This window comes from Ceratosolen solmsi, unplaced genomic scaffold, assembly GCF_000503995.2.
Source record: "Ceratosolen solmsi marchali unplaced genomic scaffold, CerSol_1.0 scaffold3, whole genome shotgun sequence".
In the NCBI taxonomy this organism is placed as follows: Eukaryota; Metazoa; Arthropoda; class Insecta; order Hymenoptera; family Agaonidae; genus Ceratosolen; species Ceratosolen solmsi.
Window position 1 is genome coordinate 2,175,764 of NW_011948428.1, and position 21,804 is coordinate 2,197,567.

General features: G+C 29.6%; 2 protein-coding genes across 2 annotated transcripts; one reads left to right on the top strand and one right to left on the bottom strand.

Moving 5' to 3' along the window:
* The first annotated feature begins 6 nt into the window (after nt 1-6).
* LOC105363593 (agrin-like) lies at nt 7-8,763 on the top strand. Its single transcript, XM_011501330.1, has 8 exons — nt 7-328; nt 608-797; nt 2,694-3,105; nt 4,257-4,516; nt 5,010-5,091; nt 5,624-5,731; nt 6,732-6,906; nt 8,371-8,763. The coding sequence occupies exons 1-8, from the start codon at nt 263-265 to the stop codon at nt 8,626-8,628; spliced, it is 1,551 nt and encodes a 516-aa protein (XP_011499632.1). The 5' UTR covers nt 7-262; the 3' UTR covers nt 8,629-8,763.
* Nucleotides 8,764-15,035: 6,272 nt separating this feature from the next.
* LOC105363594 (actin-binding Rho-activating protein) lies at nt 15,036-19,983 on the bottom strand. The gene is made up of 4 exons (XM_011501331.1): nt 19,894-19,983; nt 17,101-17,231; nt 15,825-16,074; nt 15,036-15,250 (listed from the first exon to the last, which is right to left on the bottom strand). Exons 1-4 carry the CDS (start codon nt 19,909-19,911, stop codon nt 15,134-15,136), a joined length of 516 nt encoding a protein of 171 aa, XP_011499633.1. The 5' UTR covers nt 19,912-19,983; the 3' UTR covers nt 15,036-15,133.
* Nucleotides 19,984-21,804: the final 1,821 nt, after the last annotated feature.

Below are 21,804 nucleotides of genomic sequence, written 5' to 3' on the forward strand. Positions count from 1 at the left end.
GGAATGCCGGGATAACGGCTGCGCGAATCTCCCCTGCCAGAACGGCGCCACCTGCCAGCCCATCTTCGAGGAGGATCTCACCTGCGAGGGCCACGACTGTCTAATAGGACCGAGGGCCAAGCGCCGAAGCCTAAAGAGACGCAAGAACCGCAGGAGCAATCCCGACCTCAACATCATCAAGTGCAAGGGTAGCCAGTGTAATGTCCTCGACAGGCCCGGGCATCGCGATCACAACAACAACAATAGTAACAATCCAAGAAAAATGTGTCTCGGTCCGGGCTGCGATTACGAATACGATTTAGATTACGACGAAAGCTACGAGCACCAGGTAGTCTTATGTCACATTATCTGTTTAATTACATACGCGCATTGACCACTATGATTATTGTAATATAATAAAATACATTTGGCTGTTCTTTATTTTGCCTGACTTTCGAAGTAAATTTGAAGGACATGAACTGCTATACTTTAATTTTCATTTGCATTGTTCTTGCAATAATGTTAAAAGTATTTAGTGCATTATGTTATAGTTTCTATAATTATTATATATTTCTATATCGTATATTCCAAATACGTTTAATAAAATTCAAAACTAACGTTAAACCAGGGTTACGAGGCTGCCGATTTGGAATATCAGTGCATCTGTCCGCCGCAATATACAGGAAAAAATTGCCAAGATTCGCTTGATCCTTGTATGAGCGAACCCTGCCATCATAGCGCGACTTGTGACATTTTACCCGAAGGTGGTTACGTATGCAAGTGCCGACCCGGACGGACTGGAGTGCATTGTGAAACGGGTGAGTTAAATCCCAAGAAGAATATCCCAATTTAGTATTAATTCATATTTTCCATTAATTAATTGCCTGTCGTGCAGTTATAAGACTACTTGAAATATTAATTTTAAATAAGAATAAAAATTGATAAAGTTTCGCTTCTCATCTGAGCCAATTGGTACAATTTCAGCACATTTACTCGTATAAATAGCCGATATTTTAGTCAAAAAATTTTAAGTAAATCCAACATTATAATAATAATAGATTTGAATTCATAATAAAAGTAAATATGTAGTAAGTAAATTTACAATAAATGAATGCGTTTAATGCATAAAAAATTATGGCTGAAACTTAATATTTGTGTTGGATAACTAATAGGTATTACAATATTTCATCAAGACGTGCTCAGAAATATTTTCATAAAATTCAGATTAATTCATTATGGTAAATTAAATCTATATCAATCACTATATTTGTTATAATTACTGAGCTAATTTTATAACTATGAAAATGTATTAGTGGCCATTATAATTAAAATTAGCGAATATAAACTACATTTTTCATCCTGTGTTTCGATATGTAAATTGAAAATTAATTAATTTTAATAATTACTTAACATATTTATCCACGATACATCCGAATTTTAAATTCATAGTCATCGACATTGCAAATGCTTTTAAAAATTATTCGGTATATAAAATAATAATAGTAATATTAGTAGTAGCATTAGTAGTAGTAGTAGTAGTAGTAGTAGTAGTAGTAGTAGTAGTAGTAGTAGTAGTAGTAGTAGTAGTAGTAGTAGTAGTAGTAGTAGTAGTAGTAGTAGTAGTAGTAGTAGTAGTAGTAGTAGTAGTAGTAGTAGTAGTAGTAGTAGTAATTAGTAGTTATAATGATGTATTAACTGTTTTGTTAAATAAAAGCGAATTTTCCATCTAAGAGATATTAAAATCTCCAACTCCCTAACGTCTTTTTAATATTTAATCGAATTTCCACGATTTCTTGCAGGAATATTTTAATTTAATGAAAATAATATCTTCATAACTAGCATAGCGACTCCTTCTATTTTTTTATATAATTTAATTATAGTTTGATAATTTGAAATCATGGACCGAGAAAGCAGAGGAGCCGGGCATATAATCCATATATGGACGCGATAAATTTATGCTCTGACACAGGTGACCTTACGGTATTAAATTGAAATTTATTATAAGAGGCAATTTAAATTCAAATTAAAAGACGTATTTATAATGTTGTTTAGAGATCATTTTTACAAATTAATCTCTCGATATATAGAAAATAACGTAGATATAATGTTGCTGCTAAAGGTCGTAAATATTCGATATATCTCGGACGAATTAAGACGTTGACTCGCCCTGATCCACACTTCCCTCACTAAACTAAATGTCCCATTCCCTACAATATTAAATATACGCCGAATATGTATTGCCTTTTATTCAAAATATAATAACTGTCTGTTTAAATTATGAAGTGCTATATTAATTATTGATTCGTTTAATGGAATTAGATTTCGAATTATTTAAATAATAACGATTGGATTGTTATCGCTCGTACCACGATAGCAGCAGAGACGATTATATTAAAATTAATTTCAAATTAACAATACACATTATTCCAAATGTTAATTAAAGAGTCGATAACATAACCTCGTCGCTCGGATATTTCATAAAACATACGTATATTAAATTTTTGCAATGAAAATACTTTTCCAAGGTGACGCATCGCATTAACTTTACGTTAATTAATTTTCACCGACTAAGCCATTTATCTTAGGAATATTCTTAGATAAAAATTGAAGTCATAGGTATAATAATCTAATCATCCCCCAGTAGCTTAATATGCAATTATTCGAAACTAACGATGCCGTGCGCACCAAATGACAAAACGACTTGCGATTCCCAGTGGACTCGGAATTGACGGAGTTCCTTGTACCGGAATTATCGGGCGACGGCTACCTGGAGCTCCCCTGCCTCGAGGGCGTCGGCCGCACCTTCTCCATCGAGCTCTGGTTCCTGACGCGTGCGAGTGACGGCCTTCTCCTTTACAATGGCCAGCTGAGCAACGGCAGGGGTGACTTCATCAGCCTGAACCTCGTTCAGGGCAGACTAGAGTTCCGCTTCAACCTCGGCAGCGGCATCGCCAACATCACCTCGCCGGATCTCGTGACCCTCGACACCTGGCACAGCGTCCGCATAAGCCGACTCGGACGCGAAGGTCTCCTCAGGCTAGACAACGGCACCGTCGCCCGAGGATTTTCCGGTAATCCGCTCACCGAGCTCAACCTCGAGATGCCACTCTACATCGGCGGTGTCAAGTAAGTCGTCCATTAGATCACAACTGCCTGAGTTATTACCGATGCTTCGATATAACATGTGATTTCAAGTTGACTCGTAACCGATCACATCTTTATTACAAAAATCCAACGATTCTGTGGAAACAATGAAAAAGTTCATTTTTTAAGAGGCCAATCCTACTATTTTACGTTGCTCGATACTTTCCCAATTTAAATAGAATTATTATAAAACATTATGCTGGTGAGTAAAATTGCGCTACTATTGAAATTTAAAAGCATAACATATAAAAAGATGTTAATATATATTATATATATATATATATATATATATGTATATACATAATCGAATGTTCAATTTTCTTTAATAATTTCCTAAAGCCAAAACGTTTAACCTTAAAAATAGCTGGACCATTCAAAGATTTCATACGTCAATATTTAACGGTATTATGATTATAAAATGTTGCTTGAAAAATTATATATTGATTTGTAAATTTAATAACGACTAATCAATCGTTTAAATATTTAAAAAAAAAAAGGAGTTATACTCGTCGCGATAAAGATTTTACTCTTATTTACTTTATCTACCGTACTATATTAAATTATTTTATCGAATACATAATTTAAAATAACATTAGAACGTGATTATTAAAAAAATACCAACGATTATGAAAAAATGAAGTGTATTAGCTTCTTCACTAAATTCACAATCGAACTATTTAAAATGTATTTTTTTTTTTTTTTTTAATCTAATGATTGTTTTAATCGTGGAATTAATAATGGTAAATTTATTCATCGGTGCTTAACGCGCATGCATAATCGAATATAATTTATATTTTCAATGGATTTAATATTAATTTATATTACGAATCAACTGATAAATTAATATGAAAAAGAGAGAGAAAAGAGAGAAAAGAAACAGGAGGATCGCGCGTAAATTCATTTTCCATTAATAATAAATTTACAATGCTCGTCATAAGCCCGTATTATTGCATTAATAAAATTGTTACATTAATAAAAATATCGGAGGCATTTCTAAAATGAATTAAATAGAGTATTACCACTCCTCCTCCTCCTCTCTCCCATCTCCCCTCCTCGCTCCATTAAATAAATTATTTCATGTCCAAAGCACACGTTGCACATGCTAAAACAAATATTTCTCACGATGTCTGCAGGCACTGGCACGAAATGCATCGACTGGCTGGTGCGACTTCGGGTCTTTTCGGAGCCATCCAGCGACTCATGGTGAATGAGAAAACTTACCAAAACCTCGCCCTTAACTTCTCAATACCACAGCACAATACCGATATCTACGATGGCTTACCCTGTCCAATCAATTCCAATCCCTGCAGAAACGGCGGAGTCTGTTTCCCCTTGCTCAACAGCTTCTTCTGCAAATGCGCGGATGGCTATGACGGCATCAAGTGCGAATTCTGTAAGTCGAGCTGAAATCTGCGTTTGCCTAATGTGCCAAATATCCTTGTAGGTAGGACATATGCTTCACCAATCAGATTGATTTTACAATAGAGGGAAGCGGATAGGATTTTGCAGTGTTTAATAATTTTCCGACCCGCACATCTATGAAAATCATTGATTTTTGCATATTTCCTTCGTTACGAGCGATACATTTCAAAACAATTAAATGTCAGGAGATTTTATGCTCAAGTTTTCAAGTACACACGATTTCTATTAATAATTTATGCTTCTGAACAATCTTTATTATACACATTTTATGTATATATATATATATATGTATAATGTGTCCTATTAAGCAGAAAAACATAATCCACCCCATTAAGAATACAGATTTTTTTTTTATATTAACTTATTGACATTGCCATTGTTGTACATGTCGAATAATAATGATAATGTATCAACGCGATTAATACTTTTGCCAAAATTAGAAAATCATCGTTTCGTTGTTACAGCCACAGGTGGAGAGAATTCCGAACAGGCGGTCAGATTTAACGGAGAGAATTATTTGCAATTTAAACATCGCTTCGGCAGAAGGTTTGTCATCAAACATTAAAAGATATCTATAATTTAATTACTTATGGCTAAAATTCTTAATGTAAAAGTATGTATTAAATGACTATTGAAAATCCCAGGTACTCATTGGTATTCAATACGTAATAATATATTTCTTTGAAGTTGAAAGGCATTTTAAACGTATAAATTACTGAATTCGAGACGCTTCATAATCAAAGAATTATTATTTTACTTCAACAGTATTTTCTTCGTCAAAAGAGACAATTAAAGTGTTCAAAAAAAAAAAAAAAAAAAAAAAAAAAAAAGGTTAAAAAAAAAAAAAAAAAAAAAAAAAAAACGACATAATTTACGCCAACATAGACCAAACATTTTATCTCAATAAAATAAAGGCGTAATCCGATGATAAAGTTTTTTTATTCAAGTTTATAGCTTTGAAATACTAATAGAATTTAGCAAAGTAGCAAAACTAATATTAGTCACTGAATTAACAAATTAAGCTTTAACGCAAATAACAAATGCTTAACATGCTGATATAGAAACTAACTTTTCCTAGTCCTAACACTACTAATGCCACAATCGGTGATTACATCGATGAGTCCTACACTGACTACGACACGGAAGACGACGCCTATTACGATTATCAGAATTACGACTATAGTGAGTAAGTCTATACCTCAAAACCCTCAAAAACTTCTATCAAAATAATTCTTTTATTTAAAGTATAGTATATGTAAAAAATTGCTGACTGTCCTGAAATAGCCTTACGCTTGGAAACTTAACACTTTAGCTGAATGAAGGATTAATTAGTTAGTTAGTTTAATCGTTTAAATCTAAAAATAATTTCCTTATAAATACAAACTCAATATGTCTACTTTAGTCGATTATTTATACTTGCATGACTTTCATAATTACCGATACTAGGCCAGTGTTAATTAAACATTAGCTTTAGGCGTACGAACCAATTTATGCTCCTATTGTCAAAAAATAATTACTCAAAACACTTATATGTAATGGTATACGATCGATAATTATTCTTTAAAATATTAAATAAAAATATAATATTATCCAAATGTTACATGCATTCACTTCATAAATATTCATCTCAATTTATGATCGATACATATATATATATATATATATATATATATATATATATATATCCCTAAAATTAACGTATTTATCGAAAAATTAAGTAAAAATATATAAGAAAAGATTAGCTTATATTATGCATAATGTTGTTCTTTTTAATACGTATGGTCGGTCAAGAAAATTAAAAGATTACAAAGAAAATGTTATTCTGCAATTTGTAATGTTTGTTTTCTCTTTGACTATCTTGCATTGCATGTTGACTGTATTACGTGAGGGGCGGGGGGAGGAATATACATGTTTCTATACTTGGTAGCGTACAGTAACAATGAGCGGTATGAATATCAACTGCAAATGGCTTTTGCATCGATTAAACGTAATGACGATGGAATTCCAATTATAAATAATTGAAATTATTGATAAAAAATAAGTCAAAAAGAAAGAAGAAAAAAAAGTGGCCTAGTATGGGATCGATACTGATCTGAAGCCATGATCGCGCCGCTACTGTTCCATCATCCCTTCGATTCGTAAATTTTTAAAACGGTTTCTCACGGCGCGACCTGAATTTTCAACAGGAGGAGAGAGCAGCAATCGAATAAATTCGAATTGAGATTGAGGACGACTCATCCGGAAGGTGTTATCGCATGGATCGGCCGGGGAAAATTGGAGCATCTGATGCTGTCGCTGCACGAAGGTTACGTCATGCTATCCTACCGAGGCAAAAGAGATGAGTTTACCATCAGGAGTAAGGCAAGTGTAATGCGACGAATTGCGACTTTCGAACGACAAAATTTCGTGGCATTGTCATGCTTTTTTTTCGCATGGAATATGGGCCTTTGTAGATAGTCTTAAGTAAAAGAATGAAAATTGCTTTTAAATCTATTAGGTTGTTGAAATTTTGATTTTTATTTTGTATAGTGAAAGATCTGATGGGTGGATCATTACAATTACAATACTAATTGAGCTTAAATTTCATTATAATACATGCAAATAAATCCTTTAGATACAATTTTAATTAAAGAACGCTCTAATTAAACATTGCAAGAATGTTACGCAACAATTGTTCATTCTAAATTCATTGATGACATTTTCCAGTATTATATTCCAAGGCCTATTATTATTATCTTGATTGTTGTGTACAAATTTTGGAAATGCTTGCTTTATCATTTATCCTTTGTGGACATAATTTCCTTATATTCTTCACAATTGACACTCTTCGGTGTCTTGAATTCCCTTTGTGGATTGAACGGCTTTAATTATCATAATGAAGATATTTAAATAATAAGTTAAATAATTATAAGTTTGATTTGAAACGATGATGCTCTTAAAAATATTGAAAGTTAATGAAGCATTTCATATACGTTGAATAAGATGAAAAATTATATAATTGTTTTTTTGTTTTTTTATTTTTTTTGTTTTTTTTTTGTTTTTTTTGTTTTTTTGTTTTTTATTTCGTTTCAACTAAGAATCATAATTATGAAAAGTAACGTCACTGTCTTATGGATAATAAATAATCTTAAGCTCAATGCTAAGTCAATGTGATAATTGAATCACGTAGTGCTATATCAATCGGGTTGAAAAATAATTTATTTTTCTACAATATTGTCATTATCATTAAATCGTACTAAATGTGATTGTTTTGTATAATTGCAAAAACATTGCAAAAATTTGTATGTTCACGAAAAATTTTCGACAGTACAAATTTTTTTTAATTCGCTTTGAGTGTTCTTCAATTATTGATAAATTCCGCAATAACTTTTACGATCGTATATGAGTGTAAAATAAATTACTTTAAGCTATTTTTCGTGTATGAATGTGAAGGTAAGGGCATTGAAATTCAAGGAGTAAACACTTGAACAAGAATAGAGCTAAAGAGCCCTTTTCCTTCATAAATAAAAGTGCCGTATTTATTGAATAACGTTAGTCATTCAAAGGCATTTTTTCTCATAAATCGACTGAACTTTATAGCTTCCGTTAATCATAAATTTCCAAAAACTGCACCCTAAAAAACAACAACAACAATAACAACAACAACAACGAAATCTTTCCACGTCTCATTGAAATTCAACTCTCAAGTTTGTTGCCGTCCATGAAATATTTGCACGTTAAATTTTTAACGTATCGCCAACCTACGAGCTAAAGTCCGCTGTCCCGGTGATTTATTTATTTATTTCATTTGTTTGGCCGGTTAGTAATTTTCTTTCATTTTCACAGGAGCGCATCGACGACGGCTTCTTTCATCGCATCCGGGCGATTCGCCGACGACGCTCGATACTCCTGCAGATCGATGAACAGTCGCCGGTGAAGCTTGCGAGCGAGAGTGGACCCTTGACGACAAACGGGAAGCTCTTCGTCGGGGGTAGACCCGGGCACAGGGGCCTCAAGGCCTGCGTGCGCGACTTCGTCGTCGACAAGCGCATCATCGATTTGGCGAGGCGAAAAATCCAGCTTTGCCACGAGAACGACGTCTGATAGTGCGGCGAGTGTGCGATATCCAAACATAACCTCTAAAGTTGAGAAGTGCCCGGCCGATCCTGAACTATGATCGTTGTACAGAACAGCATGCATCATTACGTTTATACGTTTGTTTACTTGTTTTCTTGGCGAATTTTAGCATCCACGAGTCTTGCCGAAAATCTTACTAATATTCGCTCAATTTACTTATTTTCTTCATTCTCTCGTAAAGCAGCAATGTTAAAGAGTTGCGACACATACGTGCCGGACTTTGGCCTTCTTTTATACACTTTACGAAACCTCTGTGTATGGAAAATTATAAAACTATCTATTAATACTTATTTGCACGCGAGGAATATCAAATTTGATTAACGAACTTTGCGAACTGCTACGCAACTAATTATAATATAATATTGACAAATAAAAGAGTTATTGATGGAAAGTAAGGGACATCACGGAGGTCTGTGAAAGCTACATAAAATTAAGCTCTTCGTCAATCATAAATCAAGCAAGACGTCATCGCTAATGATACAAATACGTGGTTAAATGCTCTTTATCACAGTATCAAAACTACAAATAATCTTTGGTGCGCTTAATTCAAGATTTTTTTTTTGTATCTATATATTTGTAAACGTGTAATAAATATATTATGAATATTTAATGTCAGCTGCAATCAGGGGCTGATAAAGGTGAAGTTCAAGTGCTACGTTCTTATCGAAGGACAATAATATATTTTTAAGATAAAGCCACGAAATTCGTGAAATATAAATATATAAATATACATTGAATACGTGAATGTGTATCTATTTACGAATTTATTGCGTATACGTAAGACTTCGTGTTGAAAAAATGCATATCTTTTTTTCATAACGATAAAGAAAATAATGAAACGAAATTTGTTTACTGTTAAGTTACACATACGAATGTTGATTAAAAAATTTATAGATATTTGAATGTTAAAGTTATAACTATTGTATTAAAGAATAGTCGATTTACGTTTTTTGTTAGTGTTACTATTTCTTGAAAAAAAACGTGCATACTCACACTTATAAAAACACTGCTTAATATTTAGAGAGCTCCTGTATATTAGTAAAAATTAAAGAAAAAAAGAAAGAAAAGAAAAGAAAAGAAAAAAAAAATAGTAAAAATAAATATTATTAAAATGATTCTTACGATACACCAAAAATCAAAGATTCTCTATCTTTGCAATGATATACCATCGCAATTTTAATTTACATCCGCAAGTAAAATAACGAACTTGTTCATAGTCTATGCATATATATATATATATATATATAACAGTAAACAAATGTCGTTTAAAATAATTTTCTTCACGCAAGAAAATGTGCGAGCAAAAGATTCATTTTCGACGTTCTTTGCTCGAAGAGAACATCATTTTAAGCATAAAATCGATTATAAAGAAATATAAACAATTTTAAAAATCAATCTCAAACAATTCTCGCACTTATAAAAATATGTCTACACGCGACGCCAAGACTGACTATTACAAAAAATAGAATGAAAATAAATAAATAATATACAGAAGAAAAATAATTAAAAAAGAAAAAACAGAAAAACAATGCCAAGATAGACATACCGCAAAGTTAATCGATGTTATGTTTGAGTGTTTCGGTAGAGAGATTTAACGTTACGCATATATTTCTCATGAATGATGTAAGTAATAAAAATACGCTGCGTGCATAGATTAAGTATAAAAGAAAAATAATAAATTTAAACAATAAAAGCATATTGAGCAAACAAAGATAAATTATCATAACAATAGTTATATATAAATTTCAAATCAATAAGTAACAATGTAGTTAAAGCTTTTTGTAAACTTTTGACAAAATGTCCAAACGAGCAAATGTTTCTCAGTATAGATTTTAAAATAATTAATCGAGTGTTGTATTAACTGCCACGGTAATTAAAAAAAAAAAAAAAAAAAAAAAAAAAAAAAAAAAAATGTTAATAATACGTAAAGAACTTGATGTGCACTTTACCGATGTACCACATTCCATATTAACAAAGCCTCTCATGAACGTTGAACGTAGAAAACTGCCTGTAAAAGAATTGATGTAAGAATTGTACAAGAAGTTTAAATTTTCATTAATTCTCCTTTATTGTATTTCACTCAAATTTTAAAGTACATAACAATGACTAAAAAAAATAATGATCAAAATATGAACTTTCATTATTACAACAATAAATTTGATTATCGTCACGGATAAGAAGATTATTTGAAATTAAAATACAATAAAATCTTCAATAAAGTAATTTATACGTGTAAAATACACACACATATATATATATATATATATGTTTTTCGCTTGTATTAAAGTCGGTTGTAATCATAAAATATTTTATGATATACAATCATAATACAATACAATAAAGAAATACAATAAAAAAAATTACCTTTGTATTGAAAAATTAATTTTAGTATTTTAAAAATATGGTCTCTTACGAAGGTTTATTATATATTTATATATCATAATTTTCTAATTACTCCGTTTTTTTAAATTCATTTACATTTGGTAAAAAAAAAAAAAAGAAAATAATCATTCCTTCAGTATTTAAGACGAACATATAAGAATGAAGAAAATATCATTTAAATTACTTTTATTTTTAAAGATAATTATATTAAAAATTGAAACTTCTTGTTAAAAATTTAATATTATTTCCTGTAAAGAAAAAGAGAGAATAACTGAAATATAGAGCAGAACAGGATAAGCCTCGTGCATAGACTGATATGTATGTTTGAAAAAAGTGGCATATTTCCTGAAACTGTAAATAAATGCAAGTTTAAATTAATTTAAATACTATAATAATGCCCTCGATTCAAGCAAGCGCAATTTTTGAAAACAGTACTTGTAAGACAGAAAAACTTATACAAATATAAATACTGACCTAATTCTATTTCTAAAAAGCAAGAACCGAGGATAAAGTTAATTGACACATGAAATTTTTTGGTGCAAATAATATTATCATGGGTTAATCATGGGTAAATCTGGAGAAAATTTGTGAATCTCATTGTCTCGAGAATGAAATATTATATAATCCATGGCCTATTATAGCATGAACGATAAGTACATATGAATAACAGATGGAAAAGCAATTAAGCATTTATTATTTAGAAGACGAATAATATTTATAAACAATTAATTGTACAGTAGCCTATAAGATAATATAATTACATATGGGAGCGCGCGGTAACTTGAAATACGTAGAGATTTAATTGCTTCTATTATTATTATCATTATTCTTATTCTTATTATCATTATTGTTATTATTATTATCATCATTATTGTTTGTTATTATTATTATTATTATTATTATTATTATTATTATTATTATTATTAGAATTAGTAGTAGAATTAGTATTATTATTAGTAATATTAGATTTATTATTCAGGTATAAGGAAATCGATATCAGAAGTTTGCTAAACTTTTATTGTACTAAATTTGCATTTCGTGGTTCGTTATAATTTGACTTACAAATTTAATTAGCGAAATAATGAAAAGATAAAAGCAATTTGACATATCGATAATTTTGCTAAATAAATTGGATAATCAATTCATATCATTTATATAAAATATAAATATATAAAACATATCGTTAAAAGAAATATTCATTTTTATAATAATAAGTTTTTAAAATAAACTTTACACTATTGACTCTTAGCAGTAAATTCATTATTTACTCATTAAATAATTGTTAAGTAAAGACAAATATTAAGTTTATATAATGACATTAGTGTATTATCGTAAAATAAACGCATAAAATGTTTCTCGCAGACGATAATAAAATAGAAAAGAAAATTAATTGACGAAATAATTACGAAGATTATCATATCAAAGAACGCAGAGTGCGTAAGTTTAAAATCAAAATTTTGATCGACAGAATTTGTATTAAAGATATTGACACATCGGACCAAGTAATTTCCAATTCACCTTAATAACTTGAATTGAAAATAACAACAAATCATTACTGGAACGAATAATGTACTTTATACTCTACGAACATTGTATTAACAATCATTTTAATGCATATCCAATAAAATGAGAAAAACAAACTCCGAATTTACCGCAATAGACTGCCATGGAGTAAATATATAGGAAATGTTTAAAAGCAACTATTGGAAATTCGACTGATTAGTTTATCGAAAAATACGATATTCTTCTTTAAATCTTTCTTCGTTAAATTATATAATCTTTGGTTGGTTTTTTTTTTTTTTTTTTTTTTTTTTTTTTTTTTTTTTAAATAAAATTATTTGTCTATTGTCGACGAAAGCCGCTATACGCACCTTATTTAAACGATTATTAAAGCAATTATTAATTTAATAAATGAGCATGAATGTATTATTAAAAAATTTTTGCTAAGGCAAAAATTCAAATGCAAGGATTAAGAAATCGCAATTACAGCTAAGTCTTGGACCTAAATTTTCAATCTATGGCGAATTTTATTACTTTAAGATTATATGCGTCTACGAATAGGAAAGGTATAATACTGGTGCGATAAGACTACTTCGGTACTATACAAACGAACAATGAAACCACTTGAGCAATGAAAAAGTGAGCTACCATATTACATAATATGCGCATTGTAAAGTAACTGTATATATAAAATACAAATTATATGAGATATCTTGAAGGAACGCTGCATTCAATTTATTATATAGTCCTATTATTATATTATTATGGCCGAAGTGCAGGATAACGAAAATTATGGCAAAATATCTTTTAACCCATTCCAATGGACTACAAACATTTTTGCAATTAAATTAAATTAAAAAACAATAAATTATATTTACTATAATGAGTTTTCACAGATAGTCATACTTTTATATCGCTGTAGCTACAAGTATATTCACTTTTTAATTCCAATAAAAATTGATATTTTACCTTTTTTTCTATTCACATATATAAACCTGCAAATATTTTCCTAATACGTTAATAAATATTTTGATAAAATGAAATTTATCTATATATATATATATATATATATATATATATATATACAGATAATTATAAAATACATTTGATTAAAAAATAAATATATATTCAAATTGATAAATTAATAAAATTTATATAATTTATCATGCAGATTAAATGAATGTTTAAGTGTAAATAAATAAAATCTTACAATTAAAAATAATTTAAAATTCAAAATTTATTTACGAGTACTTTCATCATAATAAATACAGTGTCGTAATAATCCCCAACATTACGATTACCATTACTTATAAGAATTTAAAAATTTTATATAAGTAAATCATTAAAAATATCATAATTCATATTTATGATGAAATTTATTTAAAATACAAAATTTTCCAATATTCTGCTCGTTTTCAAATAAAAGCATCAAATAAAAATTGGGAATAAAACTGGGAGAAAAGTACAATAAACTATAGAGTGATTAAATACTAAGAAATTAAATATGTTATCCAATAAGTAAATAAATAATCCGAATGAGCTGATAATAAAATGAAAGTGATCCGAATTCGCATGCTTTAACATGTATGTACACTATGCGCATTCGATATAAATAAATAGTCAAACTTTCCACGACATAAAACACTCTCGTATGTATTTGATGTATATTTCTTCCATCCGTGATTCAACAAAGATCTCTTTATGTCCTTCGTCCTAGGGACGACATTGCCATAATATTTAGATATTTCGGAGAAAAAGTCGACCAACTTATTATACATAAAGTTTTAATGCTATCAGCACTCATTTATCCAGAATGATGTAGAGTCGTACACTAATAAGAAAAATCTAACAAATCTGTACAATAAATTTGTATACAATAAATTAATATTCTCAATAAATTATGTTTTATGAGCTTGGATTTTTCATTCTCTCATAATTACTGTGTCAATGGCACGTACATACAACCAATATGTTTATTGTTATTAGGGTAAAATCAGTAACATAAGCATTCGTAATGTTACGATATATTATTTTTAAATATTCAATTGTTGCCAAATTTTTAGGCAAATGTTACGCTATTATGAAAAAAGCAAACGATGGAAAAAAAAAAGAAAGTCAATATTACAGACATATTGTCTTTTGTACGTATTATTAAATATTTCTATTTAATATTGTGTTTAAAAAAGTAATTAAACGTTTTATTGAAATATATTTACCCTTACGAGCTAGGAACAATATCACATTTTATAAAATTTCTTTCATCCTTCGCCGTTCACTACACTATTTACAGTTAACGTTGCACATGAAATTGCAAACTTATGTTCTTATAACAAGCCCTGCAGCTTTACATACCAATTTACCAATATATTTACATATAAATTCACATTATATATCCCGGATCAGTTTATCAAAAATTAGAACGATAATCATCGATCCATTAAGAAAAAAATGTTTAAACTATCGTTGGGAAGACTGTAGTACCGACGAGTGCCTGACTTTACAGAAACGAAAAGTACACGTCTTCACCATGATATTTTTGCATTGATGTGAAATTGATTGACGCCATTTAATTAATAATCCTCATGTGGGATTATTCATTAAAGTGCTGTGGTATTTCTCTCGACATTTCTTCAAGTTTTTGCCGGAAAGTCGTTCTAATTTCTTCAATGGGCTTTATGAGGTAGATGGGTACGTGATCGTCTCTACGCTGTAACATAATAATTTATTCACTATTTATTATAAATTGTTAATCGATTATACATAGGATTGACTAAGTAACGACTAAGTAATAAATATATATATATATATATATATATATAGAATTTATATAAAAAAAAAAAAAAAAAAAAAAAAAAAAATTTTTTAATCACATTGTTATATTTATAAACTACCACTTTAAATTATTAAGACGCATGCACTCTGCTGAGATTCATAATTATTATTTTTTTCATATACTGTAATAAATAAATTCAGGAAATTATTAAAATATTAAAAAACTAAAATTAAAGAAAATTCTCAAAAAGTATTCAAACGACATTTGAAAACATAACATGAGAATGAGAAATTAAAACTAAGCTGACACTGATACCCCAAAGATATCACGTACATAGTGTATTACAAGGTATTGGTTATTAATAATAATAATGTATTCGTTAATGACTAAGTAGATAAAGCGATGATGGACAGTTGAAAAGATATAAGCACTCATTGGCAATAGTCGTTCCTTGATAAACGAGATCAAAGAAATGTGTACGAGTGTTGGTAATAAAGAGGATACGTACTTGAAAGAGGCACTCTCCCTCGAAATCGATAAGTTTCTGTTTGCGAGCGCGCAACAGCAGACCAACGAGTTTGTCGTTAATATGCACGTAGATATTGAAAAGGTCACCAAAGGAAATGGCAAGGATCTCTGGCTGATCACGACATGGCGTGCCGTTTTGATAAATCACGTCGCAGAGCTCGAGGACTTCCTTGAGAATGTGAGCGGAGGCCTTGCGACCCCGAATATCCGAGAGGGACCCAGCAGCCGGCCTGTTTTTCAAATTTTCATATGAAATTGAATAATGTAAATATAAAGTGTGTGTGTGTGTGTCTCTCTCTCTCTCTCTCTCTCTCTCTCTCTCTCTCTCTCTCTCCCCCACTCTTCCACTCTCCGTTCATTCTCAATAGTCAATTTATTCGTCCTTCAGGATTGACATAAAAGCCTCTGTACTCATTCTACTCGTTCCATCTCCATTATACTTAGACATTGCATTTACGCGACTGTCTAAATCTATCTTAGTATTATGAGAAATCCGGCCTTGAAATTTTCTTTGCTATTAAAAATTTATTACAAATATCTATGGCAAAGATAAGGGATCCTTTTTAATGAAACTTGAAATTTTTCATTAATTAAAAATGATAAATTCAATATATTCAATACTTATTGCAGAAAATCAGATATTTTTATTGGTAACGTTCGATAATGTAATTGAATACTTATCGTCGTATCTTGAAAATCAAACTTACTATTCGATACCTTATTTCTTGAATTGAAATTATAAATGTAAGTTATATGTTGTTGTCATTAATATCAAATATAATTGAGTTGAATTTTATACAATGACAATTAACTCGTTTTAATGAAAATATTGCAATTTTGATGTTTTATGAGAAAGACAAATATTAACGTTTCGAAGAAATTCAAAAATAATAACCGAATAAGTATTTATAGAAAACTATGAGCATTATTCGTGACAACGTTAGGAATAACTGCATCTGTATGCACACATACGTGCGCACATAAAGTCATTGAAAAACGGAATTGCGCAAACATGTCTGTGCGTAAAAATATTCGAGTGTGCATTTATTTAATGTTGCTATAAGTATAATATCATATGATATTAGTATAATATATATGAAAGTTGAATAAATATAGATAGATGTATAAATATTTTTTAAATACGCACGCGCGCGAGCGTATTTACCATCCATATTTATGACATACACATATAAGTATTTAAAAGGAATAGAGATAAATGTATTTTAGATAAATATTTAAACGATCGGAAACTTTACCTTCCGTATTCCTCTTTGGAGAAAGTGGGTTTTGGTAAATTGAGCCCAGAAGAAAATGGATTTTTACTCTGGCTGGTCATGTGTTTGTTTGCTTGTTGATCAAACATCGCCACTCTGTCACCCAGCGACTCCTATTACCGCGAATAAATAAATATATTTATTATTATACTGTAACAAGTCATAGATTTATCTCACTGTCACTAGCTAAATTTAACTTTTGTTATATTTGATAGATAATTAAATCAATAAATAATGAAGAGCTTAAATTATTAAATTATTTCCTTCTAGCCTTGAAACGTTATCTCTTCATACCGAGTACATACGGATTACAAAATTAAAGAATATAATACTCTACATAAAAATCTATTTAATACACAATACGAACAACGATAATCTACGGTTCAACACACGCCACGGACATACGATAAAAAAGTTGAATATTTAGAAGGGCAAAATACCAGGGAATAAAAATCTTTTAATGACCAATCACTCGTTGCTCTACTCTATTGTACACTAAACGATCATGTACATCGACATGTCCCTCTAGACAATGCCGGGGATTCAAATCGGATGACAGTTGGCGCGACTTGGCAGACGCGAATACAACTCGGATCCACAAAAAATGTATGACCGAGTAAATACGGGAGCAGAGTATATAATTATTTTTACTTTAATGATTATGCAATAGTTAAAATTTCACAAACGATACGCGAATAACTAAATTTAAATCAATTTTTAAACTATCGGCACATCTTATTATGACAATAACTTAGCACGATAATTTCTCGAATTATTAATATCGCAACAGATTAATTAATTAAGCTGAAATAGTAAATTGAAATTTAAAATTAATTATAAAATATTATACCTATTCAAAGGGGGCAAATTATCTATTATTATCATTAATAATGCAATTTTTTTTTTTTTTTTTTTTTTTTTTTTTTAAAAATACTTAATATATTAATATGGATGATTCCGAAGATTTTTAGAAATAGATAAAATGACATTCTTTGGTGAAAATGTTAAGGCTCGCTTGGAACTAAATATTATGCTACTCGAATTTTCTCAACACCATTGTCGTCAATACAGCAATTCGTTTAAAAATCTTAATTTCTTATAATAATACAACGTTGGAACGAATGTTATTGACATTTCGAATTTCATTCTGTATTATTTTCTACTTAATATAATTCTAGGAATTTCTACTATCGATGCCATTAAATGCAAACATCTGAAATATTGTGAAATCGACTGAATATTCATTAAATTCCTAACCTTGTTCGATCAATTTATTCATAGATTACGTAAGAAAAAAATATTGTATTTATTCATTTAAAAATAAGAATTTTTAATTAAGTGACATGAAAGTTTAACAAATATTGGCTTTAAATGAAACAGATTTTACAATAACGAAAATGAGATTAAAACGATTAGAGAAAAATAAAATAAAAAATTGAAACTACAATATTCTAATACTTGTACTATTGAAGCGCAAACTCTTTTCTTTATCTTCTATTACGTAATATTCAATATAAATTTATCTCAATTACTTACGTTTTTAACATTAATTTATTCAAAAATATATTTTGTTACCACTACTACTATCGCTACTACTACCACTACCACCACTACTAGTACTACAATTACCAATAATAATAATAATAATAATAATAATAATAATAATAAGAAGAAGAAGAAGAAGAAGAAGAAGAATAAGAAGATGATGATGATGATGAATAACAATAATAATAATAGGAAGAATACGTTGTTTTTTAATTATTTAATTTTTTATTTACCTAAATGTTTGCAAATATTTTTATTTGCAACCGATCGATATTTAAATTAAATTAATTAAACGCAAGATTCGATGAGCTATAAGTCTTTATTTTCCTATATATTAGCTCATTCTACATATACACGGATGCAATATACAAAATAAATATTGAATCGTCGATAATAAATATATAAATTATGTCTGATTATCATTGAAATTTGAATTTCTAATGATTGTTTCGATCAAAGTCTGCGTTATGCTGAACATTATAGGTTATCGTTAAAATTGCTTATTCTTCATAATTCGTATTGTATGTAATTAGTCCGGAATAGAGGAATTCCGGGATTAAAGAATCGCATTGGGCACATAGAAAATCGTGCGAATATCTATCTATTATACTTCTTCAACAGAATCGAAAGTAGATTTATAAAGAATTTAGAAACATTTTCATGACGCTTACAACCGCATTGCTGTGTTTCCCTATAAAATAAAGTAAGACACGATGCATGTCTAATTATATCGCTTTATACACAAATTGGTGATAATTAAAACAGTATATCATGGCCACGAGCAAAATTCACCGAAAATGGTGGAAACGAGATTTGGCTAATTGTCAGGGAGCTTGCGACCGTGGCCCTGGTCATATAAGTCAAATTTATGGCAACGAGTCAAAAGCGCCGAGTATTCGTTCTACGTAGCATTCATTCAGAGAACACGTGATCACGACTGTCTATAGATATTTACGTTGAAAGAACGTATTTTAGAAAGATAATTTTGGTTCACTTAAATAAGACAGGAAAAACAATAGTTGTTGGAGCTTTCGTGAAAATTTTACGATCAACTCATTCATTTTGCCTTTAGCTACCATTCGCTGCACTCTTATTGCAATCTCACCGCAATTCCCGAATATTTTTTTGACTTATAATTATGACATTTAACATTTAATTATCGAATTCGTCGATTTTAAACGTCTCACTTGTCCTTTAATAAATCGTTTTTACCGAGAAATTAATACTTACTAACATACTGGAAGACATGATTTCGCCGATTGCAACAGCGTCACAAGCACAAAATATCCGAGCAAGGATATAGCCTTTTCAATGAACAAAGCAAGAGGACTGACGGTCTGTGCACTGCAAGCAGGCGACTTTCTTCCTCTAGTAGAATCCTTTGAGCTCTTCTGTCGATTTTAGAGATGAAACGAATGTTATTGTGGTATCACATGCGTGCGCGAATCTCGAATAAATGACGTCTGGAGTCAAGAAGCGTCTTTTTATACGAGCGATAATCGTCGAAAAAGCTCGGCTCTTTCCCCCACCAATTTTACGTCACGCAAACCGACGCTTTTCATATTTTACGGTTTTTCTGGCAAATATTCGGCCCTCTCCAAGATCCGTGCCAAACTAGAGACACGTGCAGAAAACTTCTGTGCGAGAATTGTTACTGAGTCGGATAGACAGTAAGTGCACCGGTGTCATTCATCTTAACCCTGCGTCGTCTGCCTGCAACGCGACATGAATCACTTTTTCCCCGCATTGCACATCCGCATGTCTATATGTCGCCACATATCCTGTCATTGATAATTAATTTTTTTTTTTTTTACAATAGTAATATATTATATATAATTTGCATAATGCGTGAATTAATATTTGTCATTATAATAAGAGTATTGATGGGAGAGAATTGCATGTAAATATTTGTTGTATGCTCATAACGATGGCATTAAATACACGTCAATCCCATATTTTTCATTAATTTTAAAATTAAATTTAGTATTAATTAAATATTCATCTTGGATATTCATCATAAGTTGGATGGGATGATTAATTGAAAATTAAATTGACAATCATTTAAGGTGCGCGTAAGATCGAAAAATCCAAAGTAATTAAAATTCTTTGAAATTTTTCAATTATAATTATATAAATTTTAATTCTAATAATGTTCTAAGGATTAAAATTAAAATATTTACAGCAATAATATAAATGATTTTCAATATTCCTGTTTATTGGAATGATAATAATAATAGGGAATATTTAATCATTTATAAAGAAAAATGCAGCTTCAAAAAGCTTTTCTTTAGTTGAGTATTGTTTGTTGCGTCTAAATCTGAAACGATCCACAACAATAAAACGAAAAAATCGATCTACTAATCCAGTCGAATATATCATAAAATAAACTTATATTTATCCCTGTAAAATAGAACTTTAAGTATATTGAATATACAGGAAACATTTAGATAATTAAGTTTCCTAATATTTGGCTTTATGGCTATATTAGTTTATAATCGGATAATAATATTTTTTACTAAGATTTTTATATTAAAAAATCTATTTGTCTGTCAAGTCAAATAGAATCACATCGAACTATATCGAAAAAAGAAATTTTTTCAAACGACATAATATATATTTAATTAATATCTAACTTTATCTGCGTCGTATAAAGTAACAAGATTGACATTGATATTTACATCTATCACGATGATAATAATTAAATAAGAATGTTTATATAACGAATATATATATATATATATATATCTAAAAATTTGAACTACAAATTTTGTTAATAACAATAAGAATTAGATGAATGGTATTTTACATGGCGGTATGAGATAAAATTTTTTTTTATACTTTCAATGATCGTTCATCAGTTAATTCCAAACAACAAAATTGCATCACAATACCCCAAATGAAATACATTTATCATAAATATATATTAAGAAAATATAAGATAACTGAAAATATTTAAATACAAATATCTAAGGAATATAAAATATGTATATATTAAGAATAATAAGAATCGTGTGGCAACGTTTCATATATATATTTTTTCAAAAAAAAAAATATATAAATCATTTAGTTTGTTAATTTGAACAAAGCGCACAAAATTAAAATGTCAAAAAGCAACAAATCAATGTAATGGCATCGAAAATA

Excerpts from the sequence above, each read along its gene's own strand:
- LOC105363593 (XM_011501330.1), top strand. The coding sequence starts at position 263 with ATGTGTCTCGGTCCGGGCTGCGATTACGAATACGATTTAGATTACGAC. Across the intron at positions 798-2,693 it reads TGGAGTGCATTGTGAAACGG|TGGACTCGGAATTGACGGAG; the intron begins GTGAGTTAAATC and ends TGCGATTCCCAG. Across the intron at positions 5,732-6,731 it reads CAGAATTACGACTATAGTGA|GAGGAGAGAGCAGCAATCGA; the intron begins GTAAGTCTATAC and ends AATTTTCAACAG.
- LOC105363594 (XM_011501331.1), bottom strand. Across the intron at positions 16,075-17,100 it reads TCCAAAGAGGAATACGGAAG|GCCGGCTGCTGGGTCCCTCT; the intron begins GTAAAGTTTCCG and ends TTTGAAAAACAG. Across the intron at positions 15,251-15,824 it reads AGGGAGAGTGCCTCTTTCAA|CGTAGAGACGATCACGTACC; the intron begins GTACGTATCCTC and ends ATTATGTTACAG.